Consider the following 26688-nt stretch of genomic DNA (forward strand, 5'->3'; position numbering starts at 1 on the left):
ATTATATTTTTAGAAACATTGCTGGAAAAGTAAGGCAATTAATAGACTGTAATCCACTGACTCTTTGATGGAACACACATGAACCACATGTCAGCTTATTGCACACATTTTTCACATGTTCCTCATCAAAGCAACAATATACAGAGGTCAGTAAAGGTACTGTAAGGAATTTTTTGAGGTTGTTTAATAGAAAAAAGGTATCAAATACTCAGAAATATCCATTCATTAGTGTGTGATTACATTTTCCAACTAAGAGCGGACGAGATGGTCATTGCCTCTGCGCCTAATCGTGTTTTATGTATGTGGTTACATATATTGTACGCTTTGTAATCAAAATCACAAATGGCTCTTTTAAAATATATCTGTCCATTTAACATTTGTACACGTAAGATATTGTCATCTCTTTCTCATTATGTCTTTCTCCTCCACCAGTGCTCTACTCCCTCGTTTCCATCTCATCCTCGTCCTCCTCACATTCAGCGTCATCTTCTGAACTGAAATCAGGGCTGTGACACACAGAGTCGGGGATAAACATGCTTATTTATTCCTGATATTGTTGCAGTTAATTATTGTCAGCTGTTCGCCTCCAGACAGCTAAACAACAGCAGCTGGTTATAAGCTAATATCGTGCCAACTAATGTTAGGCTCAAGTATCCTAAAAATCCCACTTCCCACTTCGCACATCATATGAAAGTTTAAAGAAGTTACCTAACGCCAACTAACAGCAGGTAACAGTTGCAAAAAAGTTTAGGATATCTTCAACAACTCATCTCATTATTGCTGCCATTGGACAGAAGTGAGCTTGAATATTTACAGTCTCTTCCAGAGGAAATACAGGTGGACACCCAGCATATTGACAGCTGAGGTACACGGCTCACTACAAATAAATGGTGGACAGAGTTGTTTGTCCTATAGTGGTCACTATAGTTAGGTTCATGCACTTAGGGGGAAACAGGATGGGAAAGAAAACAGAATTCAGTTGACTGCAATCTGCAACCTACTGACATCTAGTGGTGAGATTTTACACACTGGAACTTTAAAGTTTCCAGCAATATAAAAACTATTTTACTTGGCACTTCATTTTTTAGAATTACAACTGATGCTGTATGTCCAGATGGACCATGCGCGACCAACTCACGCTCATATTAATCAATATAATGAACCCTTACTGTAATTTCAGCATATGTATTATGAACAGAACATACAGTTAACACGAGGGGGAAATAAGCTACAGGTCCTAGAGCTGTTTTGATATCAAGGAACTGGAGTTTTTATTAACACTTAGTATTATTAATAATCACAGTGTGAAACAAACTACGTAAACATCCTAAATTATCTTCTATCATCTGTTTTCTGTTAGCTGTTACCATGAGAGAAGATCCTTGACCAATGGACAGATTAGAAGAGTTTAAAAGATAATCTTTTGTGTGGAGATGCCCATCCTATCTGTCAGAAGGTGAGAGGTAAAGTACACCCTAGACAGGTAACCAGCTCATCACAGGGACAACACAAGACAATGAGACACTCGTCATTCACGTCACATTCACACCTATAGCCATTTTAGATTACCAGCTGCCTTAAACATGTCTTTGGACTGCGGGAGAACAAGCAAGCTTCTCTCATAAAGGACACAGCAGATCAGGAGGTTCCACAAAACAGAACCTTCGTGCTGTGCCTTGAATACAAAGTAAGTATTTTATAGGGTCTTAATTTAGTCAGAGGGTGTTGGTTAAGTTTGAAAATCTGTAGCAAGTCACTTGAACTGGCCAGTAATGGCTTATTTTATTGTTAAACTTTCGCAGACAGTTTTGAAGTTTGCAGCCTGTATGGCAGCTGTGCCCTGCATGTTTGCAGTCCTATAGTAAAAAGTAGGACAGCTGTCGTTTCCAAATTAAATAAACTGTTTCTCCCAAAGATTTGGGCTTTTTTAGCAACATGCATTTAGTGGTGTGATGATGAGGGTAAAGCTAGACTTTAATTTTTATTTTTCCTGGTTGGAATGCTGTATCTCTCACTCTGGTGCGTGACAGGAGTCTGATCCCATCGTGGTCCTCGCTTTTGTAGTCTAGGATGACTGAGTCTGAACCGAAGGGCTCTAGTGACAACCACTTAAAAGAGACTTCAGATAGAAGCTGTCATTATTTCCTTATAAGGACACAGAGGGCACGGCTAGGTGAGGCCACACACACTTTGGAACATTCAGGAGATATTCGCTTTTGCCAAGTCTTGAGTATTAAGGTGCAGTCATATCACTAATTTCCAAAAAATCTGTGTAAATGCAATGCACAATATTAGCTGAATAGGCATGTCTGTTTGGCTTATTGACAAGGGAAGAGGCATTAATTCAGCTTTAGCGAGCACCCCCTCCTACCCCGGCTTAAACTAAGATTACATCCCACCATAAATGTGTCATAACAGATTTAGTAGCTCAGTGTTTAAGTTCATAATTTCTTCTGGGCCTCCCTGTCTTCACCAACCTACTATTTCGGTGTATGCGAGTCCCTATTGAGATGTCAACAATTTTATGAAATGTCCATCAATTTCAACGTTATTAGATCATACACACGCCCGCCTGCCATCCGGACTAACCGAGAGATTTTAACCACACGGCGCTGGACGAACACTGCAAAACAGTCGTGCGGTTGGCAACGTCCACACAGACCCAACAATTTTTGTTTTAAACCTAGCTGCATGCTTTTATGGAGAAGCTGTTTATTTTTAGAGGTTAAAACGCGACTCTAGCGGAGGTCACGTACCGGACAGTGTCTACAGCATTTTTCATGTTTGCATTATTACTTATGAAGGCGTAAGATAAGATAAGATAAGATAAGATAAGATAAGATAAGATAGAACTTTATTAATCCCTCGGGTGGGTTCCTCTGGGAAATTCGACTTCCAAAAAAAGCACAGCAACGACCGAAGTTACAGTTACAGAATTGTTATATATACACACACACACACACACACACACACACACACACACACACACACACACACACACACACACACACACACACACACACATATATAAATACAGAGACAATATAAATAAAATATACGAAGGGGATAAATAGAATAAATAGGAATAAAAAATAAAAATACAAGTGAATTGCACATTTCAAGTATTGAGTCTATTGCACTGTTGACTATTTACAAAAAGTATTGCACAAAAAGGTATTGCACAGTGAGGTGAAGAGGCACTACAGCTTAGTTGTTCCCTCCTTTGTCCTCCTGTCTCCCCTCCCTCTCCCCTCCAGAGAGGAGTTAAACAGTTTGATGGCGTGTGGGACAAAGGAGTTTTTAAGTCTGTTAGTTCTTGTCTTTGGGAGAAGCAACCTGTCACTGAACAGACTCTTCTGGTTGTTAATGGCCGTGTGCAGAGGATGCCCAGCATTGTTCATAATGTCCAGCAGTTTCTTTAGTGTCCTTTTCTCTGCCACTGTCACCAGAGTGTCCAGCTTCATGCCGACCACAGAGCTAGCCTTCCTGATCAGTTTCTCCAGTGGGCAGGGTCTCTTTTCTTTTTCTTTTTTTAAGTGCCAACTGTTTTTCAAATACTGATGCTGATGTAGGATGACAGACTTATGATTTACAAAGAATCTGACATATATTCAGTGGCTTTAAAGAGGCTCTCTTTCGGTCTCTGTGCACGATACAAAGAGAATGGCGCACGCTTTGGTCGGGAAAGACAGACCTCCCACTTATCAGCTATCTGTTGATAATCCTCCAAGCGTGACTCCTATTTCCTCCTGACCCATTTTCAGGGTTTGTTTTGGATGAGAGTGGGGTTCATGTGTCAGTGCACGTGGATGCCACAAACGGGTGATTTATGTTTGACCCCTGTTTGGACTTTTTCAGGTCTTTGTAATGAGTTCCGGGTTTTACTCCTCGTCTGTAGGAGTATGGAAAGCTTTCACAGGAATTAATTGTGGTGAACTGCTATGTGCTTTTATCACCATTTAAATGCTTCCAAGTGACAGCCAGAAGCCACGAGCACAACTCTAGGAGAGCACCCACGGGAGATGAGGTGTTTCTTCCCCCCGTGAGAACCTCTCGTGTCTGTTGTGTATCAGGGCCTTGGCTCGGAGGTTAGTTGGAAGTGCGATGGGGACCCGCAGCCAGGAGAGAAGGTCCTGCAGGATATAAAGGAGAGGAGAGGGCAGGAGAGGCGGCTCCAAGAGATCCAACGGCAGCTGGAGCTCCTGGGTCAAAGCCAAGAGATGACTGTGAGTTCAAAGCAGCTACACACTCACGAGAAAACACATGCTCATGCGCACCCAAATACTTGCATACACACAATATGACTGTGTTGTGTGCATTATAATGCTCCACAGCGCTCATCTGTAGACACGTGTGTAACAAATTATTACAAGCATACAGCTCATTCTCTGTCATTCTTAGAGTGAGAAGATGAAATCACATGCAACATTCGTGTCTCTGCAGACCCATAATTTTTCCTCTTTTTCCCTCATTTCACTTCTCTCTCTTTTCAGTTTACAGTCTCATGTCTGGTTTATACCGATGAGCTAAAGTTCGCCCTCTGCTTCTCTTGATGCATGGTTTTGATCAGAAGGCCAGGATGGTCATTTTCTCCACTGATAGCCTTTTTGTCCTCCTCCACGTTTAATTGCTTTCTCGCGATCTTTGCCAAGATTCAGTGTCTTCGCTCCACAGTGTTCCCTAGAAACCATTGAGCACCGTCTGATCTTAGGAGTCTGCAGAGTTACAACCAGAGGACTGTCACTAAAGGCACAATGCAAGAATGTTCCAAGAACAAAGGTGGACGGGCCTGATTTCTGCTCTCTCTGGCTCTTATGACTTTAAATTTTCTGTTAGATAAAAGGAAAACATCAGGGTTAATACATTTATTTGTTAGACTTTGTTGGTGTTAAAAGGGAAGCTCCTGCTGCTGTTTATGGAATTCTTTTCATCAGTTCTCACACTGATGAATCACAGCGTGATGTATATTCAGTATGCCTAATTCAAACATAAAAGATGGGCATTTCTCTGACAAATAGTGAGGTAATAAAACCACCGAGCGGCAGCCACACCCTTACATCACACGGCATCACGCCATGCAACTGAGGCCTATTCCTGGCCTAATTAAGGAGAGACAAGTGGAATTTTGTTGCTAATTAAGCCGAGCTCCATTCGAGGAAAACCGTTCTTTCATCGTGATTCCAAAACATCAAACCCACCAGTCCCTTAACTACTGGTGCTGCAACACACTCTTTGCGTTTGACCATGTGTCACTGCATTTTTATATAGTGTGACTAAATGAGTGAACCCAGCGAGTGACTTCAATGTAAACAGCAGCCTCACGGTGTATATATTTTTAGTGCCACGGGCCTTGTTTTGTGGCTAGAAAAAGATTTATTTGTACAGATTTTGTCTGGGAGGGCATACTTAACCAGTCTCACACAGCTGCAGTATACTCATAAAGTTGATTTGTATAACATACATAACTCAGAGACTCTCACAAGACTTTTGGGCCTCCACGTTGGGTGACAGCCGTCCCCAGAGGGATAATGTTATGCATATATCCCAAGATCCCATTCTTGTGAAGACAGAATGCCGTGAATGCCTTCGGGACAAATATTCACTTGAGCACTGTAATGATTTCAATAGATCTGTGTGTAAGCCATAGAACCAAAGGCTGTATTTCCAGTTACACCGACTGTCTGCTAGCTATGCAGTGTTTCTGTGTAGTTTTCTATTGGATTAAAAGTGTGATAAGAAGAAATTTATCCATCCATACATCCATCTGTTTTCTTCTGCTTATCCAATTCAGGGTTGTGGGTGAGACTGGAGTCTAAACCAGCAGCCATACATCCTGGACAGGTGGCCAATTTCTCACAGGGCCAGCACAGAAACAGACAACCATTTACATTTATAGCAAAGGAATCACCAGTTAACCTAAACCCTCTAACCTCAACTAACCTCTTCCTCTAACCTGGGGAGAGCCCACACAGACACGGGGAGAGCATGCAATCCAAACAGAAAGGCTTTGACCTTCTTGCTGTGAGGCAACCACTACGCTTCTTACCTTGTTGGTGCAAAAATATTATTTTATGCCTGTCGAACTGTGTTATCTTTGGCATTTTTCATAGACTCGACTAAGGAAAGGAGAACAAATAATATGCTTTTGCAACAGGTTGCTAGTAACAAAGTGCCTAAAGATACAAATGGGTTTCTCTGTTATGTGTAAACACAACAGTGGTTCATCCCTTGGGTCGAGTGCCGTTTTTATGCTTGAGTGATTCATATGTCAGTGTTAAGTGGCTTAAAAAACATGTATGTAAAAAAAGTAAAATGGTACAAGGACTGGACTGAAAATGAGAGAAGAAGAGAAAAACTTCAGAGAGTCTGGTGAACCACTGCTTAAGAGCACTTTTAAAAAAAATTCCTTGTCATGGTCCTGGGCCATGTGGGCCCAGTATTCTTAGTTTCTTGTATTTTTGTATTTCGTTCCTTATTTAGGCCATGTTTCCTGAGTTGTCCTGTTATGTTGTTCCTTATTTGACTTCCCCTTGTGACTTTTATCCCCTGTGTGCCCCTCTATGTATCTGTGAGCCCTCATCTCCCCTCCTTGTGTTTCATTCCATGTTTCCCCAGCACACTATGCCCGTGCTCTCTCTCTCCTCCTGTTTGCACCTCTGTGTACTTCCTGTTTTACTTTGACAGTCTCCCGTCAGTGTTGTTTACTCCTGCCTTGTCTTGTTATGTTTATATGTGTCAGCTGTGTTCCCATGTGTGGCCACTTCCCCTGATCATCCCTCTTGTGTATTTAGTCTCTGTGTTTCATGTAGTCTGTGTCGCGTCGTCTGTGTTTCCGTATCTCCAGCCATAGCTTTTCCTTAGTTTATGTCCAGTTTAGGTTTCTGTTTAACTATTACTCTTATGCTGCCCTCACTCTGTTTTGTTCCTTTCATCAGCCAGAATAAAAGGCTCGCTTTTGTTTAACTCCACTCCTGCATCCTCGCTTGTGTTCGCTCCTGGGTCCACCACACACATTTCCGCACGGTCTGCCTCCGCAGACCGTGACATTCCTGTTATTGAGTTTGACCAAATTCAAGTGTGTGATTAAAGGAGAAGTTAGGAAGGTGAAGTATTAGGTTTTTCGTAGCTATTTATTTAAACATGCTTGAAATACGGTAAAACAAAGATATCTTAAAATAGCAGATTTGACGAGGTTAACAAGCCTATTTTTCTGAAGAAACTGTGTGATGCTCGACAGTTGATCTGGTGCTCGTTTTCCTGCAGCCTGTTTTGGCTGCCTTCCTAAATCTACAACAAAAGGAAGGACAATCTCAGCATTTACTGTAAAACAGGATAGTTCCAGCCCAACGGTCTTGTTTTAATCAGGCCAACACTATCAGTCATACTTCCTCACTTACAGCAGTTTGTTATTACCTCATTATTTCTAGCATTTATCGGAACAGCAGTCTAGGTTAAAAAAAATTTATAAATTGACTTATCTGGATCTGAATCTCAAAATCAATTATCTGTCTCTATGCATGCTTCACCACTTTCCTCGCTTCACTGCATCCACAGCTGATGGCTGTTAGCTGCTAGCTTATCTCCCTCATCGGCTCTGCTTTGTCACCGTATGATCTTTGGAAAGGGCTCAATTTGAGAAAAGTCTCTTCCCCACTGGTCTCAGGTTTTTCAGTGTCACTATGATCTCTCCTATCTCCTGTACATGCTCTATAACTCAACTTCAAATATACAAATTCAAATTTAGGAGGTGACACCGCTTTTGGATATATTTGCGGAAACAGCTCCTAAGCTTCAAGCCTCGGGACAGACCATGGCAGACGCTGTTTGAAATATGGATGCAATATAGGTTTAATGACACGGGGCACGTCTGAGCCTGCCTAGCCTCCTAAATATTGAAGTTATGATTGGTGATTAAGTAATTTTGAACTTTTACAACATGTGTCATTTGGGAGGATATGTAATATGTTAGCAAGCTCAGAAACTGAAAGATACTTTTAGCAGCAGCTCTCATGTGCACAGAGATGTTTGTCCCACATTAAACATAGGAACATTGTCTAGCTAGCGTTAGCCGTCTCAGGCAGTCAGCACTCCTGACCGCTGCACTTTAACCTGTGATTCAAACTATGGAAGTATACAGTAAAGAAAAGCCAGAGTCTTTTTTTCCCAATTACACAGTGTCATTGTTAAGTATGCAATCCAAAGCTCTCAACTTTAAATCTGTCAGATTTGAACCTTTTGCTGCTGCAACCTCTTCTGCTTCTGTTCAGGCTCTGCAAAGGAGACTAGGATGAACAAAACAATTGACACATGGCTCTTAGAGTTAAAACCAAAGACTATTTTATGTTGATATAGCTGTTAGAGTTGAAGCAGAGGCTCTTTGGGTATTTAGGAGAGTTACTATGCATTTAAAAAAAATGTTAAAATATATATTATCTGCTATTTGACATGACATATAATGTTGGTGCTATGCTACTGTATAGCAGAATGGGAGTGCAATAATTAAGTTATTGCACTCCCATTCATTCTAAGTTCTTCTTTCTCCCGGAGGAGTAACGTCTGGGTCTGTGGACTATAGAGCTCAGGTATGCAACTGAAGTCGGTGACCCTGAAAGCTGAGCGGCCCACACTTGTGCTCAAACCTGGTCTTGCATCCTGTGTGTACGAAGCGCAGGATGAGCTGTGGTAGAGGTGGTAGTCCTCTGCAGAATGTAGCTGGAGGGCTCCACATCTCTGTCTTTGCCAGATTTATCTCCCTGTGGAAAGCTGATCATGCTCTGAGAGTGGCGGAGAGTTCTGATCTTTCAGGTCAAGAAGTTCACTCGCCTTGCCATTGTTTGCTGGTGGAAGAACTGGATTCACTTTAAAATAAAAACTATTTAATGACCCCGGTGACAATAAAACAGAAACTGTCAAAGGCCTGTAACTTGACAAACTCAAGATTTTCCACTTCCACCTTGGATTTCACATGTTTATTACAGAGAATCATGGTTGGGATTGCCAGCTTAAGGCTTTGCAGCATACACAGCTCTTCTCTTCACTGTAGATTGCATATGTGAGATGCTTGTATGTACGCGACCCAAAGCCACCCAGAAACAAAGTTTTTATCTATTCCTGCTTACTCATTCACTTCCCTTCAGAATTGCTCTGATAGTGAATTCTGCGTTCATGAGCTGTCATGTAAGCCCAGCATTGTTGTTCCTGTCTCACTGATAACCCAGTGGAACAAGGAGATGCTCCCTGGAAGCACCTTAATCAATTTTATCAAACATTTTCTTTGGAAAGCTTTCCTGTAATCCCAGCAGTTTTCTGTGCTGTTTACCAAAATTCATGTGTTCCCTGCTGCTAGGAAACCGAAACCTTCCACCAAGAAGAAATGAAGGACCTTTTTTTTTTTTTGCCAGTCCCATTTGGTTCATTAGTCGTCAGAATTGTTGTCTGAAGACCAACAAGGATACCCAATGGATTTATTTTGCCAAATGGATCATTGTGGCATTGCCGTATTGGTCCATTTGATCGACCTTTGTTTTTATTATTTATTTTATTTTATTTTCAGATGTTACAGACGGGACAGACATGAGTGAGGGATAGGAAAGGGAGAGAGAAAGATGAAGGAAAAGAAAAACAGAAGGGGAGAGGGACAGTGAGAAGGGGGGGGAGAATCTCCTGGATCAGCTGTTGAGAGAAAAAGAAGAGAAACAAGCAAAAAAAACCAAAGCAACATATTAAACACAACACCATCACATTAATCGAGCTAAGTGTAAACAGCAGTAAATACTAAATATTCAATGTTGTTGTGCAGCACGCAGGACCGACAGCGCACAATGTGCTTTGAATTAGCAGCCAAGAAAGGTGTAATTTAAGTCTACGAACAGTGAACACCCGTGTGAAGGACCTTAAATGGCTGTGTAGCAGCACGAAAGCACATATCAGTCACCCACAGACACCCCTGGCCTCCTCAAGTACCGAGGTCATCGGAGGTCAACCACTTTTAAAGAGTTGTAGCATTTTGTCAAAGCAGTAGAAAGAACATTCTTTCTTCCTTCTTTCCTTTCCTCTCCTCTCTGTTGGAAAGTCTAACCTGTTCCCATCTCCAAGACGGCTGGTATCAGTTAGAGGCATTTCAGACCATTAAGACTCCAGCCAGTGGGGCACTTTTTATTGCCCCATTCATGTACACAGAAAATAATGACAAGCCTCTAATTGACTTGTAATTTTTTTCTTCTGCCATTTGTCTCAAGTTGCAGGAATTACTCACTTACGTTCAGAAAAATGTACGTCTCCTTTCCTTAACAAACTTTTTCTGTGGCCGAGGTGTCAGTTGTTACATAAGAATATATATAAAGAATAGCTAAGCGGCTGTAGAATGGATAGACATTTATTTAAACTCTATGTTTTTGTGCACACTCTATATTTATTTACGTTTTTTGTTTGTTTGTTTTTTTCGAACTTGCTCTTTTATTGTTTCATTTGCGCCATGTAGAAGCAGAGGTCAAGTCCACAGCTACATGAATGTTGAAGGGTCAAGATAATGAACCGCTCCAGGGGGGCACTGTGGGGCGTTTGTGTCTGTGGTGCCTGTGTGCTCCTGTCTATTGGTAAATGATGACATGTCTGGATAATTGTGAGGGTAAAGATGAATAACACCACCCAACCTGCAATGACCTAAAGGGTATGATTACATTCTGGAGGACTTTGAACATGGACGGGATTGTGTGGTAATGTCTTGTCAGCCCACTGACAATGGGGTGGAGCGTTTCAGTGGGTGGTCAGGTCAGCATATGACCGGTGAATGGTACTAGCTAAAGGGGGTAGATGAGACACGGGAATTACTCTGTGCGGTGTGAGGAAGAGGTGAAAAGAATTGCATTGCTTAATATCTTCTTAGGTCACTGTTGTTGCTTTTGGTTTCTAAAATCTATTGTTTTGGACGTCAGTCAGGCATTATGACCACCTGTATAATGTTGTGCTTGTCCCCCTTTTGCTGCCAAAACAGCCCTGACCTGTCGAGGCATGGACTGCACTAGACCCCTGAAGGTGTGCTGTGGTATCTGGCACCAAGATGTTAGCACTTTAAGTCCTGTAAGTTGCAAGGTGGGGTCTCCATTGATTGCGCTTCTTATACCAGCCCATCACACGGATGCTCAATTGGATTGAGATTTGGGGAATTTGGAGGCCAAATCAACACCATAGACTCATTGTTGTGCACCCTGTGGCAGGGTGTATGATCCTGCTGAAAGAGGCCACAGCTATCAGGGTTTCCATGAAAGTGTGTACATGGTCTGCTTAGGTAGGTAGTCCGTGTTAAAGTAACATCTAGATGGACTTTGTCCAAAGCATTGGGGGTTTTGGCAGTCGTAATGTGTCTGGGACTCTTTCTATCAGAGCCTGTATTACATTTTTGGCAATGTGAGCACCTTATGCCTTCATCAGTGAGCCTTGGCCACCCATGACACTACGGTTCCTTCCTCGGACCACCCTACAAAGAGCTGCAGTTTTGGAGATGCCGTCTAACCATCACAATTTAGTCCATGTTAAAGTCATTCAAATCCTCACACTTGCCCATTTTTCTGCTTCTAGCACACTAACTTTGAGGACAACATGTTCACTTACTCCCTAAAATGTCAGTGTTGTATTGTTTTGCTGATCAAAAGTAGGAGGGGGAAAGATCAGTTAATACTAACTAAAGACTGTGATTGAGATTAGGGACAGAATATCTGGATCGCATCCTTACTTCAAGGCCAGGGACATTCATTTCACTTAGGGCTGACAGCTAAAAACACAAGCGCAGAGAGAATGATGACAGCGATTTCTGTTCAACTCAGAGATTTAACGTTGTCTCTTCTTGACACTTTCTTGGCACGGTGCTCGTGTCACGGAAGGTAATGAGTCGATAATATTGGAACAAATTGACTGTTGAGTTGCAGCTGTTTAAACAAAGTGCAGAGTCCTTACACCGTGAACTTGCGCTTGTCTATGAGCACACGTGCGTAGGTAAATTAGTTACGGTCGCCAGGAATTCAGACTTTGCATATAGCGCCAAATGACGCGTCATTCCCAGGAATAGATTTTGATGTTTATTTAACTTTCAAGCCCTTTTCCTCATAACCTAGTTTTCTTTCATCCTTGAACTCACTCGCTGTCCCAGGCTGCCTGTGAGGAGTCTGGCTTATGCGTAGAAAAACAAAACTAGCATCCAAGTGGAAGTGTTTTTCCCACACACCTTCCAACAAAGCAGAGCGGTGCAGTACATTATTATGAAGTGCCACTGTTGTGTGAGGTCATGTATTAATACAGCACTTTGTCTGGACTTGTCAGAAACTAAGCTTTAGACCCAGTAAAATTTGTTTGGAAGAAATGCAGGAATGATGTCAGCAGTTGGTCACTTTTTATAATATTCGGCAGACGTGACCTGGAAACAGTTACATATCTACACATCCGCACCGTAGGCCTGCATGTGGAACGAATCTGCAAATACACACATATTGTTGTGTCTGTTTAATTGATTTTGAAACTCTAAATTCACACAAGCATCACTGAAATCTTACATCAGTTGGTGGGTTTTGTTTTGTTTTTTTGCAGAATGAGTCTCCGGACCTGACGGACGAACAGTTACTTTGCCTGATGGATGGATGTGAGCTGGCAAAAAGTTGGAGCCAGGACCTTGAAATGAATGACTCAACATAAAGACCTGAAAAAATGATTTGACTGCTACCAGACGGGATCATTTCTGGGACTTATTAATGATTTTATGTGGTTAGACTTTGGCATTAGATCTCTGATGATAGAACAGTCTCTTCATTTATAGACTTACAAAATTAAAGCTACCTAGGGGAAGTCGTGTGCGCCTGTTTGTGATATTAAGACATCCCTGGCCTGTGAGGATGAGGACGCTGGGCTTCTGGGGTGTCTTGAAATGACACTTCTAAGGTTTGGGCTTGTTGCAGCAGAACACATGGATGCTTGATGGGATTAAGTGCAGGGAGTTTGAAGATCGGGTCAATGCCTTGGGCTCTTGGTCATATTCCTTGATGTGTTCTCGAGCATTGTTTTGCATTGTTGCAGGGTGCACTGTCCTGCTGGCGCAAGGTGGTGCCGACCATCAGTGCAAGTTTCCACGAAAAGTGGGATACCTTTCATGGAAAATCCAGAGATTTTAAATGTTGTCTTGTAATGAAGTCTTCAATGATATCCACATCTCCTGTCCATTGTTTTAATATTGCAGCTGATCAGTGTATAGCAGCATAAACTGATGGATATTTTATATTCAATGTGTTAAAAGTGGAAAAATTATAGTCATCAAATTTGGTTACTTTAGGATGGGAACTGTTTTGTTTTTTTTGTTTGGGTTTTTTTAATCCTAATTGGTCTGCATGTTTTGAACATGTAGCTCGATTATAACACTGCTTCTATTTGTGTTTATATGTCTGCATGAGGAAACAGAGCAGCAGGGCCATGCTTTCTATTAACCAAAGTATCATAGATCAGAACAGAAAATTGCTGTCATTAAATCTAATAACCGGGTGCTGTAGCCGCAGAATGTTCTAATGCACACATAAACATCAGCTTATAGCAGCGTGTCTGTGGGGGTGAACTCTGAGCGCTGCCGTGCATTAAAGCTTTTTCCGACAAAATATAGAACGTCTGTGTTAGTAATGTGTGGTCAGACATCCAGCGTTGCTGCTAATGAGAAGGGAGGATGTGTGCTCTACGGTGGTGATAGTCGGCTGTAGCTCAGCTCCAAGCATTCCGCTCATTCCTGGCTCTGTAGGTGATCTCCTCCAGAGCGGATGGGTTAGCGAGATCCTCTGAAATGGGACCCTGTGTGACCTCTTTCGAGCTCAGTTGTCATTTACATAAGTGGTTCACCCTGACAAAAGATTGGCAGCTTTAAGAATGATGAGTTTTGGTTTGTTTGAGAGACCTCTGGAAGCCCTTGACGTTGTTCCTTTTTTGCTCCGTGCATGCAAAATCTTAGGAGCTAATCCACACCCGGTTCAACCTCAGCCCAGAGGCCCTGCCTTTTTACTCCCCTTGCACTGGACACCTATAGGCCTGTTCATCTCACTCTTCACCTTACCCCCGCATTCTGACCTCGTCTAAACGGCAGGAATTATCTCACATTCCTCTACACTGGAATCAGCCAGGTGAACCTCCAAGGACACTTTCCAAACACGGTGAACTCTGCGTCACTGTTTTCTTTTCTAACTGATGGGACTAGATTAAAACTGTCTATTTTAAACTTTTATTTGTCATACATGTGCAACTCATGTCATTAATCACAGCATATGTAGCGTATTTGTCTCCTGTACACAAATAATGTGTGCGTAACTGAAACAGTATATTTTCAGAAGAGTAAGATAAACTGCTCATTTAGGGTAATGGAAAAACACTGAGCTCATTATGGCAAGAATGAGGTCAGTGCTAATGTAAAGAGACCTGCGGCACACTGAGAAAGTCTGGGTTTTCTGGCGGGACCCTCACTGGCGCACATTCCAGCTCTTTCTGACCCCAAGAAAGATTTAAATTAGCAGTCATATTTCAGTTTGCAGTTATATACTGCTGCGGTGTCTTACAGCACAGCAGCTAGCAAGCTATAGAGCTGGTCTGTGGATATTTAGATGTTTTTTATGAAAAGTATGGAATTTCATAGCAAGTTCTTAATGGCAAAAGTGGCACACAGCCATAACTTAGCTCCATATTCCTTAAAGTTAGCACCTTTATTACTCTGCAGGGCTAAATTCCTTATGTCTACCTGTCCAGTGGTAGTGAAGCAATGCGATGTGTGGCCATATCTGTGTCGATGTGCTGCTTAACAAGGTTATATTTCATGTTGAGTTTTGCTGCTGTTGACTCCCAAGGATACTCCCTTTCTCAGAGGATTCACAAGACCCAACTAATGGATTCCAGTTGTTTGACACAGCGTGACTTGGCTCTCTTTGCTTTTCTAAGAAGACCTTAGTTGAATTAGATATGAATGTCAAAAATCACAGCGACAGACGCTTGGGTTATCAAGTATTTAACTGTTTGTTTTCCCAAAAAGACACCAAGAACCTTTGGAACTTTTTTCTAGAGAGTTTAATGTTCACTTTACATAGTAAAATAACAAGTAGGAGTAAAAAACAGCACTTTGGGTAAAAACTATGGGACAAATGTTTATAGAAAAGCTTCACTAATATTAAAAAAAAGACATACAAAAACCAAAATGACAAAGACATCCTCGTGTCAGTGTGCAAATAAGTTTATACAGACAGAAACGCTTCCATATGAGGCTACGCTTCTAGATAAATTATTTAAATAGCATACATCTACACAAAATGAAATACCCTCAACATAAAACAAACAGAATAATTTATCAAGACGCCACAAATACATATCGCAAAACACAGTCAAGGCAACATTTCTTTAATCCTTTACGTTCCCGTTTGGGCTTCTTTTGCTACAAAAATATCTTATATACAGCATATAAATGATAGTAAAAGTCTTGCTTTAAAGAAAAAAAGAGAAAAAATAGAAGCCAACCAATTTATACTCTGTTGATAAGACAAGGGATTCTCGTGTATTGCTGGTCTCAGCACAAAAAGAACTAATGAGGTAATATTTGTACATAAAGGGTTTCCTTTTTGTTTTCCATTGTCAGAAATTGTACACACAAGCTCAGGCACACCAGCCACGCACACTGCAGAAGTGGAATATTTAGAGATGGTGTTGTTGATGTTTTTTGTTTTGTGGTTTTGGTCCGAGGTTAATAACTCTTAATCTTTAGAGGATCCCGATTTCACGGGTTGCTGCTGACATTTAAAGGTGGAAAAATGAGCAACAATTAAAGCTATAAACAGTTACACTTACAATAATCTTAGGAAACAGACTGGCCCCTCACATATTAGTTATCCACGTTATATTTGCTCATAATTACTGTTCCAAAGCAGCGTGCCTGCCTTGGGGCCCTGTGCTGTCCTTAATATTGTGCTCTCCTTGTTTCTTCTAGTGCTCTTTTCCTGAGAAAACGAATATTTCGGGCCAGCCCTGCGCCTTGGATACACGCACGTGCCTTTAAAAAGGGGGCTGTCACAGGGAATTAAAATCAAATTTCGACTCGGTTATCTCAATAATTGCGCTCATCAGGTGGAACAAATGCACAAACACACATAGCATTCACTCTCTTTGATAGTAACAGTCAGTCCATACTGTCCATTGTCCCTCAAGAGTTCCTTCAAAGGGTAATCTCACCCTCCAAACTTAACAAAGTTCTCCTACTGTTTTCTTCATACTGAAACAAGTATATCTGAGTCCACAGCAGATGCATATTAATACACAAAAATATCTTTTCTTAAAAAAACAAAAACGAACAGAAACACTCTTCCCTTTGGTCCCTCATCCACAGAGGAATACCGACAACAGTTCAGGTGTGCAAAGCAAGAAAATGTGGCCCTCTTTCAACGCAGATCAGAGCAAACAGAGTGAGAGAGCCAATCGTCTTCTGAGCAGAGCCGTGCTCAAAATTTGAGTTTGGTGCTGTGGTGCAGAATTTACTTTCATTTGGCTTAGACTCCTGAGGTCACCTCACGTTAGCTCGCTTGCTCTTCATACTTCCAACGCGTATTTCTCAAAGGAAGGGAGTTAAATAAGTCGATCCAGGTCTCGTTTCACACTGATACATTCTTCTAAAAGCCTCTGTGCTCCGATTATGTATCTGAAAGGAGTCGCAGATAGAAAGATGTTAGGAATAAAGTTTCAGGTAAGTGGTTTCAAATGCATCTAACCTTCAAATGTGTACTTACCTCTGCATTCGTATTTGAGGTCTGAGAAGTAAACCATCTCCTGAGAGAAGACATACAAGCCTAGCCGCCCACCGGCGTAGGTTTTGTCGTAGATGTTTCCGGAGTCAGCCATGATTCTCTTGCCTTCATACATGACCACTCTACAAAATAAAATACAGTCAGTGGAGCAGTGGAGAAGTTTTAAACTATGCAACTGAATGAAAGAGCTTTTTTTCTTCTTCTTCTGGGGTTTTGGTCTCACCTGATAAGTCCAGTCTTGGGTCTGTGGGTCAGATGCCATCTGTAGGCAGTGAAGTCTTTCCAGCCAATATTCTTGCGGTCGTGCCACAAAGTGCGCACCTAAAAGTTACAATTAGCAAAAGTTACAATGAGAAAAGTCTCAAACGTTTTCCTCAATTACGCCTCAAACTCTGAGTCAGTTCAGCTGTGCTCACCTGTCCTGGGGTGTCTCCGGTGTGCCACAGGGCGTTCCTCAGGTGCTCACCGGGCCCTGTGGTGGAGTTGACCACTTTGATTGACAAGCCGGAGTAGCCCTGAGCTCTTGTGGGTGTGTTGGACCAGTACGTCTGGGTGATCTGTTTCCACATCACTGTGTAGAAGCGCGAGCTGGATTGGTAGCCAAACACGAAACCAGCGTAGTCATCGTCTCTGTCCGTGTTGATGAAGAATGTTCCACTGAAGTCCACCGCGCTGAACTCATCATAACCTGAATTTTAAAAAAAGATGGGTTAGTATCAATTTGCTACCAGTTTGTGTTCATTGCAGAAAAAACGTCTGTCCGTATATTACATACCGACAGCAATGCCAGGGTCGCAGTTGACAGTCTGGACCAGCTCCTTGCCCTGATGCCGGACAACCCAGTTGGGGTCGATCTGGGAGGTACCTTTGGGGTCCAGAGGAACCATCTGGAATCTGCGGAAGTCGGTTTCACTGATGGCAAAGTTTTCCGGGCATACATCATAGATGTCCAAAACATTATCTTGATCAAAATCATCTTTGCACACATCACCACGTCCATCACCTGAGAGGAAAGTAAATACATTGGAAATCAAAAAAAATGCTCTACAACAAAGATTTAGAAAATCAAGGCACCAGCGTTTTACAGGACTGTTAACCGAGAGATGGACTTACCATCAGAGTCCAGCTGATCAGGGTTAAAGGCCAGTCTGCAGTTGTCTTTGTCATCTGGAATGCCGTCATTGTCATCATCGTGGTCGCAGGCGTCACCCTTGCCATCCTTGTCGTGGTCTGCCTGGTTCGCATTCGGAATGTAGGGGCAGTTATCCAAGTTGTTCTGGTGACCGTCCTCGTCAATGTCCTGGTTGCTGTCGCACTTGTCTCCCACGCGATCCGAGTCAGAGTCGATCTGCAAAAGAGCAAAATTCCTTTTAATGAGACCCTCGCACTCGCTTCACATAATTCCCTCCTCTGTTTTTCATCGGCCTCAGTATGAGAGGTGCTGCCCTGGTTGCAATTTTAAAAAGGAGACCCTTGTTTTCAGGTATGCAAGCAATGTCCCTCCAGACAAAGGAAGAGAAAAGAGAAGAGGGAGCACTGTGCTCGTTCTCTTTAGAGCTGTCACATTCCTCTCTTGATTAAAGCAGATGTGATTTAACCTTGTAAGTCCCCACAGCAGTGAAGTAGAAGTGAAAGATGATGTTACCTGATCAGGATTGTGCTCCAGAGGGCAGTTATCGCAGTGATCTCCAACGCCGTCCCTGTCGGTATCTCTCTGGTCCACGTTGTAGACATATGGGCAGTTGTCATTCTCATTCAGGATGCCTGTTGAGCAATTTTGATTTAATTTTTAGCCTTCAGAAACTGAATGCTTTTTTTGTTTCAAGATTAAAGCAAGAATATGGAGAAATAACTTACCATCACCATCAATGTCAACAGCGCAGGCATCACCCTCTCCGTTGTTGTCAGTGTCTGTTTGGTCAGTGTTGGCTACATATACACAGTTGTCACAGTTATCACCAACTTCATCCCTGTCTGCATCATCCTGGGAGGGGTTGTACACTCTTGGGCAGTTGTCCTAAATTAATGGAGAGATCACAGCTTAATTACTAAAATGGGTCACGACTCAGAGAAGTCATATTTATAGGAATAAAACTTTGCTCTTCCAGACTTTTTTCTTGCTTAAGCTGGAATGTGATATTCCACTGGTGATTTTTTTTTTTACCACTGCATATTTCTTGCCCAACTTTCCGAATCCACACTAAGAATTACGGGCAACAAGCCACGTTGTCCTCAATTCTGTTTTTTTTTTGCAGAAATTATATTACGCTACTCCTCTGCTTACTTACTTTCCACTTTGATTCTATGGTGAAAGCACATAAACACTTTGCATTTCTACCGCCCAGAGGAAGGATGGCTACAGCTGATTACTATGTCTGGTCTCCGAGGAAAGCGTGGCTAAAAAAGAAACTGCCGTGATTACTCACCCTATCATCGGGGATCCCATCATTGTCATCATCGTGGTCACATTCATCACCCAGGCCGTCTTTGTCATGATCTTCTTGGCCGGAGTTGGGAAGGTTGGGGCAGTTATCCTGTAAAGAGACAAAAGGAGAGGTTCAGGAGGCAATCATCACAATAATAGAGCGCACATGGATAATAACGGCCTTTGTGTATTTTTGTCCATGTGGGGTCTGGCGTACCTTCTTGCAGTGATAAGTGGCATTTTCCACACACGGCAGGTCAGTGTTGGGCCATCCATCCAGGTCGCTGTCCTCTCCGCAAATGCGTCCATTCCCGGCATATCCTGGCTTGCACTCACAGCGGAACATAGACTCGGAGAAGACACCCAAGTAGATGCAGTTTGCATTTTTATGGCAGTTGTGGCTTCCGTCCTTGCAAGGGTTGCGAGGAACGCAAACCTAAGGAAAATTACAGATGATTAAAAAACATGCAAGCTGCTAGTGAACCAGGCAACAACAACAACAGAAACAAAACAGATTTAAGTAATAATCCAAACCTGTTTTTTAGCAGTTGCCTCTGCCACACCTCTTCCAAACGGCTGAGGACCAGAGAAACGCGGGGGACAGGGAAGACAGTTGTAACCCGGCTCCGTGTTTTCGCAACGGTGGACTCCGTTATGAATATGGCAAGCATCGGGGACCTCTTTGCATTCGTCGATGTCTTTGCAGGTGATGCCGTTCCCTGTGTAGCCGGATGGACACCTGCCACACTTGAATGAGCCGTCTCGGAAGCTGGTGCACTTTGTGCCTGGGAAGCAGGGGCTGGAGAGACAGCCATCTGCAAAGACAAAGATTTCCTAACTTAAGAATGAGGCTATAAATTGTGCTGCAAGTTTACATTAGGCTAATAGGCTCAGATGCTCACCAATAGGACACTCCTGTTTGTTGCAAATTTGAGATTCAGAAGCATCGCCGATACAGTCCTTTCCGCCATATTTGGGGGCAGGGTCGGAACAGAGACGTTTACGGGTCTGAACGCCTCCTCCGCAGGTAACAGAGCAGATGTCCCAAGGTGACCAAGGTCCCCAGCCTCCATTGACTAAGGCGTACAAAAGAAATTAGTTTTTTTGTGCCCTGTATAATTATGCACTTTAGAATTCAATGGTGGCATTTGACTTACTAGGACAGGGCGACTTCCTGCAGACTTTGGTGTGACGTCCCTCTCCCTCGCAGTCCTTGCCGCCCATCTGGGGCGTGGGGGAGTTACAAAGGCGAATTTGAGTCATGACCCCCTCACCGCAGGTCACAGAGCAGGAAGACCAGGGTGACCAGTGGCTCCAGGCTCCATCCTGCTTGACTGTGAATGGACGTGTACGCCATTAATTCATCATGTTCTGGGAAAACGTACTGTAACAACGTCAGCGTTAAGAATGTTTGGCGACTTACAGCGTTTGTCACATTCTTGTGGGTAGCAGTCACGGGTCTGCACAGAGGTGCCCTCACACTTGCTGTTGATGCGGTCGCAGGAGCGGCCGCGCTGCTGGATGCCACGGCCGCAAGTCACAGAACACTGGGTCCACTCAGACCAGGCGGACCAGCCGTCTTCTGCGTAGTCGCTTGCTGTAAAGGGAGAGGAGGCATAAATGATTGGGCATGGGGGCTTGTTTCTTTGCTGGAAAGTCATCGAGGAAGAAAATCTGATTAAAGTCAGAAAAAATTAAAAACCTACGTGTTCCACAGCGAGGGCAGCACTCTCCGTCGGGCACGGTGGCATTAGCGCATGGGATCAGAGGGCAGGTGATTTTGCGACACACGGTCACAGATTTCTGGACAAAGGAAAACATTAATTAGTACAAGTATAATGAGTTAGCAGGAAGGGGAGAAAAAAACGAGGCTTTGCTGGTGCTATTCCAAGCCTAATTGATATATTTCACGACGGAGTGAACTTATCAGCGACATGACACTACTACTGTGTTGCTACAAGACATAATCCTCACTGAACACCCAACTCATTACACAACACGAGCACAATGCTGCCCCATGCTGCTCTCTTGATGCTTTCAGACAAAGTGTTGATAGCCTTCAGGCAGGAGCACGGTGATTATAAAGGCAGGTGATAATGTAAACCGGATTATGACTTTACTGCAGCGGGGACAGAGGAAGCTCGGCTATGGCTTTCCCCCGACCAATCCTGCATTCCAGCAGGTGTGATGATGCCTACCTGGCATGTGCACTCGGTGCAGCTATCGACGGTCCATTCATCTCTGTCCTGGTACTTGATGCCGTTGTGGATGCAAACTCCTTTGTGCAAATCCATATAAATTCTTCTGGATTCGCTTTCCTGGAGGGAAGGAGGTACAGAAAGGGGGTTAATTACTAAGGATGGAAAACTTTCACTTTGCCAAGGTTCCAGTACAAATGAATCACTGACCGATGCCGTGATTAAGACATCGCTTGAATTTAGCGAAGCAGTGCAAATGCCGCTGACAGCCAAACATATTTGTGTATTCACATGGGTCTCATTAAGGACTTGGCTGGGGACAAGCCATTACAGCGACAAGTGGTTACGCACTGGGAATGCATTAAGTGGAAGCAGAGGAGGAGAGGGAGCGGAGAGGGAAAAGAGGGAGTGAATTATGACAAAGAGAAGATCCTAATTGCCTTTTGCACTTACCAGTCTTTGGAGGTTATTTGACAGCTGTCTAACAACCTTATTGAGTCCATTGAGCTCGCTAAACATGTTGGCAATGTCTTCACAGGAGAAGCCGCAGACGGACTGCAGATCTGGATGTCGGAAGGAGGAGTTCATTGAATTATCTCCACTTTTAAATGTACAAGATTTGATTTATTACAGAAGACAGGTGTTACCTTTGGCTTTGTGACCAGTGTAATCGGTCCTAATCGCAGGGCTTGAGCCATTGACTGGGATATCCAAGGTCATGACATCAGTTATAGCAGCTTCAGGAGAGAAGAGGGGAGAAGTCTAAGTCTAATCGTATGCACACTATACTGATGTTTTATTTATGCAGTTTTAAGACTTACCTCCAGTTTGGCATCCTTTATTTCTCAGTATAGCATCCAGAGTTGTACCAAAGACAAAGCGCACATTCTGGAGTACTCCCTGAAATAAGAAATCATAAATATTTAAAGACACAATATAGTGCATTAAATGGTATTTTGGTTTATCATTACTGTTACTGGGTTCTTCCAAAATAAAGCACATCTTACGTAAAATTTGTCCTTTAGAGCTCCCTTCCCGATCCTGAGTCTGGCTGTGTCTGCCACCTCCTGGGAGAGCACTTTCTGGATTGGCACTTCCAAGTCTGAGTGTTTGAACCCTTCACAGCCGACGAAAAGTTGCGCCTGGTCATCCTGAACGAACAGGGTGATGTTCTTCCATTGCCCGGTGGCCAAATCGACCTCATCGATAGATGCGACCTGCTGCTGGTCAACGGTGGAGTACACCAAATCCAGCGTGTTCGCCTTCCCGTTGGAAATAATCTCGAAGATGGGCCCGGATCCGTCGGTTTTTTCAACAGTTAAAAGGCTGCCTCTGGTTTTTTTGAACTGCTTCAGGTTGACCAGGAGAAGGAAGCCTCGCTCTGTTTGGATGGAGTCGAGGAGGTCCCTGAAGGAGCTGTCGGGGACGGGGGGGATCAGGCTCGCGTTCAGGACCTTGTACGCTAGGCTGTTTGGGTCTTGGCCTTTGACCGTACTCACGCCATGGTGTCTCTTATTTACCCGGGCCAAATCAAATAAGTCATACACACTGTTATCATCCCGACTCTCTGCGGTCAAAGAAAAGAAAAGCAGCATTTACTTTTTTTTTCTCCTCGTTGTGTCTCATAACAGCTCACAGAAAACAAAGAAAACCACAAAAGAAACAGGCTATAACACGATAACGTTACGTGTAAAAACAACAACCAAAAAACACGTAAATGCATCAATTTTATCTTTAATGAATTAGCTGAAAACCACTTTCAATTTCCCTGCAGTTTTAATATGAAACAAAAGGTTTAAAAACTTAACAACAGGCAGTTTTTCCATTCTCACCTGCCAGCCGTGCGCCCTCACAACTCCAAAGCATCAAGAGCAAAGAGATGCCACACAGCATCATCTCGAAACCTCAAGTGAACCCTATCGCAACCAAAGAATAACAAACAGTTACTGAACACATCCGGACAAGATCCTGTGCATTAATAAAATATCAAATAATCGTCTAAAAATGATTTACAAACCTTAAAAAAGAAAAAATACCGCTGGAAGCTGGATAAAGAGGAAGAAAAAAAGTCCTTTATTTATCCTGTTCTCCTCGTTCAGCTCTAACAGAAGCTCAGCAGATAGTAAAATCTCTTTGAGCTCCCGTTTATTTTGATGCTTCCACTTATTCTACTGACCTATCCAGTGGATATAAGCGCTATTTAACCAGTTTAAGCACATTCCTGAATCCACTCTGGACCAATCGGAAGAGAGAGGGACGGACTTATTTTGTTACCTCACAGCCAGTCAGAGGAATATCCGACACACACACACACACACGGAGGAGGGAAAAATGCATTCCTGAGCAGCATTTCCATCATCGGACAAGTATTTCATCCACGCGCTCAAGCCAAGACTTGGCCGCTTCCGGTCGAATAAAAGTAATTATCAAATATTCTTAATTTCATTTAAATACCATTTCGGGCGGGAAAAGTATATATTAATTTGACTGAATATGATTCAAAGGGCAATAATCTTTCTAGACTGGTAATACAAAACCAGCTATGAATGGATTTAAAAGCCATATAAAACATTAAATTATATTTCATACCCTGCACTCACCTATTAATGCGAGCCTATACTTATTCCTCACGCGCAGGGCATCATTACTGGTAAAAAAAAAAAAAAAAAAAGTCTCCCTGCTTATTCTTTTGTTATTACTCTGGTGGCCACCAGGGGACTCATTGAGTAACGAACACGGTGTACTGGTCTGGGGGAGTGAGAGATACGTTGGAAGAATCTTGTCTAAATTTCTTTGTACCAGTGATGTGTGGAAAACAAAATATTTAAAGGGGTGTCCAGGAAAAAGCTTGGTTTTACTTTTGGAAAGAGTTTATTACTAAATATACAATAAATTTGTGATCTACGCACAAAAAGTGGAAAATGTAAATGCTGAGGATACCGAGGACAGAATATTTTCTCTAGGAGAAAATAGAAGCAAATATTTACTGTGGTTTAAAGGGATGTGCAACTATCTGTTAACGTTACATGAAGAAAATCCCTAAAACACATTTTATTTTGTTTTAAATGCTGTATTTTATGACATGTGTCATTAGTATTATGTTTGTTTGGACAGATTTTAATCTATAGAAGTGGCTGAACGCCTTTGTCCATTATTTAGGTGCATTTACCAGTGCATTCATATAAAATATGATGTATGCGTTTGTACACCATTTTGCATTTAATCTCTGGCTCTCTTCCACATCGTGTCTTCTGTCCTGCCTCCCTCTCCTCACCTCCAGCCGGTCACCATAGATGTCTGCCAGTCCCTGAGTCTGGTTCTGCAGCAGGTTTCTTCCTGTTTAAAGGGAGTTTTTCCTTCCTACTGTCACCAAGTGCTTGCTCATAGAGCATGTGTGATTGTTAGGGTTTCTTTCTAATATTGTAGGGTCAACAATGTGATTAATACTAATAGAAAAAAATAAAGTGAAATCATGAAAATAGTGTTTGTTAAGACAACATCTCTGTCCACCATGTTAAAGGTTAAAGCTCTGTGCCTGTGGCCTCATGTTCTGTGTCTCCCTTGTCTTTCCCACGCCACCACCAAGTAAAGACAGTCCTCTTCACAGAGACTTGTTCAAAGTTTGCTGCATTTGGCGTTTTTCACTAAAAATGACTGTCTGCTAACTCTTGCAGACTCTTGCCGACAGGAAAGTTGAGGAGAGAGAGCGAGAGTATGGCAGAGATTAAAGGCTTCTGGAAAAACGAGGGAGCTGAGGCGTCTTGCATGCTGCGAAGACTTTGATTCTAAAATAGAGCAGATGACTAGAAATAGGTTATGGAGTTCTAATTGAGATGAGACGCATCTGGATACCTGTTCTGTGGCCAGTGTGTACATACCGCAGGAATGCAACAGTTTTATAACCCCCTGGCATTTCTGTGACATACAGGATTTACAGCGTGTACTACTCACCTTAGTGAAACATAAGTCTGCAGGAGGTGATGAGGCAGCAGTGGATTTTAAAAGGTCAAACTGTTATTGAAGTGGAAAAAGGCTTCGGGGATGTGAAATGGGATTAAGGTGGGACAAGAGACTCTGGTTTCATGGAAAAGAATTTGGGAGATATCGTATGTAGGTGTGACTGGACACATTTCACTGTGAGCTCATAGCGCGGGGCAAGTACCGATGAATACCCAGTAAGCTGAGCCAAAACGGAAACGGTCCATAGATAGCAAGTGTTTACTCCGAGTGTATTCCCAAGCCAGTTTCTATAAACTGGGGGTGCTAAGAAGCAGTGTCCGTGGGTGGGTGTTCGTTTGTGTTTAATCTGCTCTTTTTCCACATGGATAAAACTACCTCATTTTGTTGAGTTTATCTCTGCCTTACTGGATAAATATATCTGTTTTTGTGCACCAAATCAAGCTGAGTTCCAAATAACTTCTGCATTTATTGTTTAAAACACTAGGAAGTTTTTATTTTATTTTACAGATATGAGTTTATATTTAACACTGAGAAAACCACCTAACACACTCCAGGTTTGTTTATAATAAAGTTAGCATGAGCAGCAGCAGTTACCCTGTCATGTGTGAATTTCATAGATATACCACGGAAGGACAAATCATTTCCCTTAGCACTAGTGCTCTGATCATGTCATGCTCAGATTGCCACAAATATAAGTGTCAAATGTTGATCATGGAGGCCGATGATCAGTTCAGATCAGATCAATTCATCATGATCAATGATCAAGCACTGTTTCCATAACGTGCATGAATCAAAGTTTCAAAAAGACATGAGGCAGAGAGACCCATGTAACAGAAAATTCTTACTCTGTAGTTACTGTAGGCCTTGCACTGGCAACAGTCAGTCCAACAGTCAAACAAATCAAAACTAATGACGCAGAAAAGCAGAATACAAAGGTAGGAAGAGCACTATGGCAATGCAGTCAATCTTGTAAAACTACAGCGAGAGCTGCGCTTTATATATACAAAGGAGAAGTGATGACACACGCGTTGCACAGTAACACACCTTGTGAAGAGTAACAAAATTAAAGAAAAAGTAACAGAAATTATAAAACAAAGATAAGATATGCTTTATTGCAAAAGGTGGTTTTAGTTGGAAAGCACAAGCAGAAAGTTAAATAACAGTATTCACATCCAAAATGATATAAAGGATCCAATAGTAGCTCAACTCAAAATGAGGTCAACTAAAAGATTAGCAAAAAACACTATAGTTACATGAACATAACTGGCCTTCCCTGGCAATTAACACAAAAGGGCATATCTAGACATAG

The 26688-nt window shown here is 42.5% G+C and overlaps 2 protein-coding genes across 5 annotated transcripts in view; one reads left to right on the forward strand and one right to left on the reverse strand.

Annotated features, from left to right (window-relative positions):
• The window catches only part of fsip1 (fibrous sheath interacting protein 1), a 29782-nt gene extending 16149 nt beyond the window's left edge, over positions 1–13633 (forward strand). For 2 of the 4 annotated variants that reach the window (XM_026152202.2, XM_080294051.1), the window contains exons 9-10: positions 4074–4226; positions 12580–13633. In XM_026152202.2, coding sequence (XP_026007987.1) covers positions 4074–4226; positions 12580–12684 — 258 coding nt within the window. In that variant the 3' untranslated portion in view covers positions 12685–13633. Of the gene's footprint in view, positions 1–4073; positions 4227–5791; positions 5944–12579 lie in introns of those variants that run through there. The other 2 variants (XM_026152204.2, XM_026152205.2) reach the window with 2 other exon arrangements.
• A 1589-nt stretch (positions 13634–15222) lies between these two features.
• thbs1a (thrombospondin 1a) lies at positions 15223–23596 on the reverse strand. The gene is made up of 22 exons (XM_026152261.2): positions 23437–23596; positions 23252–23335; positions 22427–22986; positions 22241–22319; positions 22067–22156; positions 21873–21982; positions 21420–21539; positions 20928–21024; positions 20645–20818; positions 20379–20555; positions 20124–20297; positions 19756–20036; positions 19439–19657; positions 19223–19330; positions 18654–18813; positions 18442–18560; positions 17910–18144; positions 17572–17799; positions 17213–17484; positions 17020–17117; positions 16779–16918; positions 15223–16690 (listed from the first exon to the last, which is right to left on the reverse strand). Exons 2-22 carry the CDS (start codon positions 23313–23315, stop codon positions 16683–16685), a joined length of 3513 nt encoding a protein of 1170 aa, XP_026008046.1. The 5' UTR covers positions 23316–23335; positions 23437–23596; the 3' UTR covers positions 15223–16682.
• Positions 23597–26688: the final 3092 nt, after the last annotated feature.

The sequence above is a fragment of the Astatotilapia calliptera genome, chromosome 19 (genome assembly GCF_964374335.1).
Source record: "Astatotilapia calliptera chromosome 19, fAstCal68.1, whole genome shotgun sequence".
Taxonomy (NCBI): Eukaryota; Metazoa; Chordata; class Actinopteri; order Cichliformes; family Cichlidae; genus Astatotilapia; species Astatotilapia calliptera.